At 33.5% G+C, this 5,731-nt stretch overlaps 1 protein-coding gene across 1 annotated transcript in view; it reads right to left on the bottom strand.

The window, feature by feature from the left end:
* TMEM68 (transmembrane protein 68) overlaps positions 1–5,731 on the bottom strand; it is a 32,913-nt gene that overhangs the window by 17,289 nt on the left and 9,893 nt on the right. The window contains exons 2-3 of the mRNA XM_019664538.1: positions 3,550–3,610; positions 1,663–1,802 (exon numbers count right to left, since the gene is read on the bottom strand). Coding sequence (XP_019520083.1) covers positions 1,663–1,802; positions 3,550–3,610 — 201 coding nt within the window. The remainder of the gene's footprint in view (positions 1–1,662; positions 1,803–3,549; positions 3,611–5,731) is intronic.

Genomic DNA, 5,731 nt, shown 5'->3' with positions numbered 1-5,731 from the left:
CATGTAAAAGTACATTTGAGCAGAGACCTGAAGAAGTGAAGAAGCAAACCATGAGTGTCTGAAAGAGAATTCCTGGCTAAAAGAACAGTAAGTTCAAAGGAAAGGTACTTGGTGGGGTCTGAGGAGCAGCAAGGTAGGCAGGCTGAGGAAGTGGGACAGGCAGAACAGTGAGAAATGGGCACAGAGAGGCAGCATTATAGAATTTGTGGGCCAGCTTTTATCTAAGGGAGATGAAGAAGACATCGGAAGAGTGAGACTGGCTGACTTGGATTTTAAATAACTACTGTGTTGAGAATATACTGTACAGGGAGCAAAAAGGAAATTATTGCAATAATTGAGATGAGTGATGAAAGTGGCTTAGACAAGTATGGCAGAATGAAGGTCATAAGAGACGATCAGTTTCTGGATATATTTTAAAGATAAAGCTAACAGGATTTGCTGATGAATGGATGTAGAATGTGAGTGAGAGAAGTCTGGGATGATGGCACAGCTTTTTTGCAACCTGGGTTTGTATCCTGGGAGGTTCTGCCACTTACTGTTTGACCTACACAAGTTACTTAATAGCTCTCTGCCTCAGTTTCTCCATCTATGAAATGGGGGTAGTAATAGTACCTACCTATAAGACTGCTGTGAACATTTCATATTAAAAAAAGCTTAGAAGTGTACCTCCCACTATGTAAACACTAAGTAAGTATTGCTATCACCATCACCATCATCATCCTCATCATCATCTGCTTGCTTGTGAAAAGATGGAGTTTCAGGAAGAACAGGTTTGGGGGTGGGATGCAGATCAGGAACTCAGTTTTGAGCATGTTAAGATTCTATTGGACATCCAAGTGAAGGTGTTAAATAGACAGCTGGACATAAGTAGAGTTTAGCAGGAAGATCAGGGCTAGAGAACTATATCTAGGAACTGGGGACATATATAGACAATATTGAAAACCATGAAACTAAAGAAGATCCCTCTAGGGAGTGAATACAAAATAGTTCCCAGGACTGAGCACTCAACAGTTCAGAAGTCGGGAAGACAATGAGTAACTAGCATTCTTCCAGGAGTGGCATCCTGGATGTCACAGTGATAAGGTGTTTCAAGAAGAAAGGAGTACAGGCCGGCCGAGTGCCTCATTGGTTAAGAGTTGGCTTGGGAGCACGAGCTCTGAGCAGCAGGGCTGCCAGTTTGGAACCCACATGGGTCAGTGACACTGCCCTCTATAGCTAAGATGGTGAACAACAGCTTGNAATTCAAGCATTACCTCCCTCCAGGTGTCCCTAATCTAATCTAGATAACTTGCCTTTGGGCTTCTGTAATACCCTAATACAGCAGCTCTCAAACAGGGGAGATTTTGCACACCAGGCATCATATGGCAATGTCTAGACATTTTTTAATTGTCACATTTTAGAATGGATAGCTTTGTTGTGGGGAGCTGTCCTGAGCATTGTAGGTTGTTTACTACCATCCCTGGCCTCACTAGATGCACTACCACCTCCCAAGTCCTTCCCACTGTGACAATAAAAAAATGTCTCCAAACATTGCCAAATATCCCATGGGGAGGAAATCACCAATGATCTAGAACATGCATGTAAAATAAGTTAATGAATTAATTTTTAATATAACAATTGAAAGTAAAAATTTATCCAAGGACTAAGAAAGAAATAATTTACCTTTTCAGCTAATTCTTCTGCTGTTATCTTTGGATCATAAGGAATGGGATCACCTAAAAAGGTGCGTAACTTCACTGGGAAACCTCCATACATTGGAGCAAATGGATATCGGAATTTTTCATAAAGCCATCTAAATAACCCTGTTTTAAAGTAAACAAATCATTTTAATTGGTTAAATATTCTGAGCATATAATTGTAAGCTTTCAAATTATGTAAGACAGAGGAAGGTGACAAACAGTATCATCTCCTGACAATTAGTATTTTTTTTTTAAAGATGAGCTTTTCATCAATTGAAACAAATGAGCAAGAAGTTAAAAGAAGAAACTGGGGTGGGGGAGTCACAAGGGGGTTTATGGGTACTCTGTACTTTCTGCTCAATTTTTCTGTAAACCTAAAAATGGTCAAAAAAATAAGGACTTAATTTTTTAAAAAGATCTTTTAGAAATATGAGAATTTTAAAAGGCAAATCAATTACTATTATTGCGAAGGGTAAAAACTGAAACCAAAAATTAGAAGCTAAAAAGTTGAGAAACTCACAAATACCTGACTTACAATTAAAAAAAAAAAGAAAAATATGAAAGTGCAAAAAAATTCACATAAACATGAGACTAAAACGCATTAATAAACTAAGTAAAGACTAAAAATATTATTGCAAATTAGGAATAATGTAAAAAAGTCATGCGTTACTAATGCTAATAACCAAGCATAAAATTTAGTAAGATTAAAAGTGTTAATAATGTAAAGCGATGGACTATAAGGCTAAGTTTTTAAAAAATGAATCCAAGAAAGGCAAGCAACATGGAATACATAAATCATGAATCGTACCGGGAGTTTAAAACACTGTTTACATATGGAAACAGAATACACCATAAGATTCAAAGTAACACTAAAAAAAAAAAAAATCACTAGACACTAAATTTTTGAGATAATCAACTATTAAAATTAAAAGCAGTCAAAAATAATTTTAAAACCCCTTTGCAATTAAAGAAACAAAATTAGGAATACTTTCTGGAATGCAACTTAAATTCTGAAGAAATGATTTGACAGAAAATTAGAATAATTCCACAAGCAAAGTTAAACATCACATCAACCTGCTTTTCCACTTTGAATTTGAAAAAAAAAAGAAAAAAACATAATGGAATATCAACAATACACCAACATTGGACATAAAAGAAACAACAGACATTCTTTTGGGAGAAGATCTGAATGTGGATAGAAACACTAATAATATAGTGCTAGGGATACAAAATATAATCAACCAAATATATAAAGCATAGGGTATAAAATCAAACTGAAAATTTTAAAATAAAAAGAAATCAGACATTGTGAAAAGCACATCTAAATGTTATCACTCCTATAACTATTTTCAGAGCTTATTTGGTTACCAATAAATTAAAGGTCGGCAAAATAACTTTTCAATGTAAATGTATCGTGGTTCAAAATATTTTTAAAACAAACAAAAAAAAAGTAACAGAAATAAACCAAGGCAAATTTTATCTCCTTAGGTTGTTCATCTTAATTCAATATCATATTGTCATCCATTTTTAAAGCTGTAATTTCAGGGGTCAGTTAGGAGGACAGGTTATATGTAAATTTGTCCTAACCTTCAACATGTTTTAATACAGTAAATAAGATAATTTACTCTGTAATTTTAAAAAACCCATGAGAAATAAGCTTCAGTATGTATATGAGACTTAACAAAAACCTATCATCTAAGAACTGCCATTACTTATAACCAGTTATCATTTGGACTTTAAATAGAAAAATATCTAAATAGGAAAACACCTAAATTTTGAACTCTTATAGAGTTCAAAAGCCCAAATATTTAAAATATTACATTGTAAATATTACATTATAACTAGAATAACCATATGAACCAAAACTTACTTGTTCCTCCAAGTGATCTAAATCCTTCTCGAATATTTTGTGTAAACATAGGAATAATGGGCTAAAGAAAGAATTTGAATTAAAAAGTAAATATATTAATCCATTCAATGTCTCCATTGAGTGACTAATGTAAACTTTTGAGGGCCTGTTTAAGATTATGGAAATAAGGTACTTTAAAAATAAAGATATACTTTTATTACTACTGTGATTTATCAAACTAGATCATTTGTAGAAATATAAATTGAAAACACTACCCTCTAGTGGTAATATATAATTTCATTTACCAACTTTCTATCATTCCATATAAATCTTTGACACTCAAAGATTATAATCATTAATTCCATTAAATAAAATGAACGTGGGAAATTAAACTGGTTTAAATGGGCTACTAAATAGTATGCTCACTGAAGAAAAAGTTACAAGACAGAGATTCTACCAGGAAATTTGTATAAATTTAAACGGCTGCTTTTGGCAAGATGCTGTCATGAAATTAGCAAAAATGACATTTTTTTTGTGTGAGCTTATTAAATCTAAAAATGTTCAACGTCAATGAAAAGTAAGTATCAGACTCATCACAAGAAAAGGAAAAGCACATATATGTAAGAATTCTTCCTATCATTAATTTTAGAGGATTTCTGCTCACAAGTAAAGTTTTTATTTTTCCATGAGTATCAATAATTAAGCATAATTTGAAAAACGGAGACCTTAACTAAATGTCATAAAACAATGGATGAAGTAACAAAGAATCACGTAAAGAGGTTACGCCATGATAGAACTTAAATAGATTAAAAAATTGAGCACTTTAAAATGTACACAAAATATTCCAAAATAAACAATGTTTTCGAATAGATAAAACTGGGGGTCGGGGGTGAATGTCACTATACTTATAGTCTACCATCAGTATTTGCTTAATACAGAATTACCTGCTTTAATGAACAGGGTTTGAGACATTTAAATAAGCTGACGTTTAAAAAGCCATTCCTATTCAGCTTTGGAAAACAGTAAAATGTGATGGACTGAAGGAAAGAGACTACAGGTATAGCTTTCTTCATAAAACTTATTACCTAACATATAACTAACTCATCATTTATTTACTGTATCTCCCCTCTCCCCCAGAAGGAAGATTCTTAATCACATAGACATTGTTTTGTTCACTGCTGTATCCCAACACCTAGAACATTGCCTGGAATAGAGTAGGTGCTAAAAGAAAATGTGATGAATGAATTGAGAAGGAATGAATAAATAGAACAGAAAGACAATGTTTGTAATAAATTAGTTTGTATTCTCTGAATACAAAGAGTCAGAAACAGGGAGCAGCCATCTTAAAACCAGTTAGGAAAAAGAGAAATCTATAAAGAAAAGCAGTCAGATGAAGAATTTAAAATTTGATAGTTAATTCACAAAGCAAACACATAAGACAAAGTACATTGACACTTCTGTAAAAAACTCAGATTATGATCTAGGAAACTACCAGTTTTATAAAACAAAGGAGAGGTGAAAGCCTAGTATTTTAAATAGTTATATCGTTAGAGTTGAGAACTTCAAATGCCCAAGAAGGAACAGAAACCTTTCAGCTCATATATACACCATTTTGCCTTCTCTGACCAGTACTGCTGGATTTATGTCTACTGACTGGCATGAACTCAAGTTTGTATTGAAACATGCACTATATAAAGACTCTTTGGGTTAAGTATCAACCTTTAAATAGCTAGCTCTCCAGAAGTTGGACATTTCTAGAACCTACTAAACAGGAGAAAGCTTACCCTAGCAGGCTCAGCATTCTAGGCTACATTTTGGGTACACTGTTCCTAAATTTGCTTTCAAGCTTTAGCCTTAAAGCCACAAGCATTACCTTATTGATAATAACTTGATGCTGTAGTACAGTTATTCATTCCTTTCCTTGTGCACACTTTGTATACAAGGCAGTTGCGTAAGTCACCTAACATTAAATTCTGTTTACATGTGTCTCTGTATGTATGTGTGTGCACATGTGTGCAAGAGAGAGAATGTGTATTTTGTTAAAAGCTATTCTTGGAGAATCAGTTTAACATGGTCTTAGGAGTCTTAACTTTGCCACTAAAAACGTGGGAACCACTGGTAAATTACTTACCATGTCTAAGTCTCAGTTTCTTCATGTTAAAATGGGATAGTAATATCTTGGTGGGTTTCTTTTTCTTTCTTT

This window comes from Hipposideros armiger, unplaced genomic scaffold (genome assembly GCF_001890085.2).
Source record: "Hipposideros armiger isolate ML-2016 unplaced genomic scaffold, ASM189008v1 scaffold_425, whole genome shotgun sequence".
In the NCBI taxonomy this organism is placed as follows: Eukaryota; Metazoa; Chordata; class Mammalia; order Chiroptera; family Hipposideridae; genus Hipposideros; species Hipposideros armiger.
Note: the sequence above shows the minus strand (reverse complement) of the source record. Positions and strands in the feature narration are given on the sequence as shown.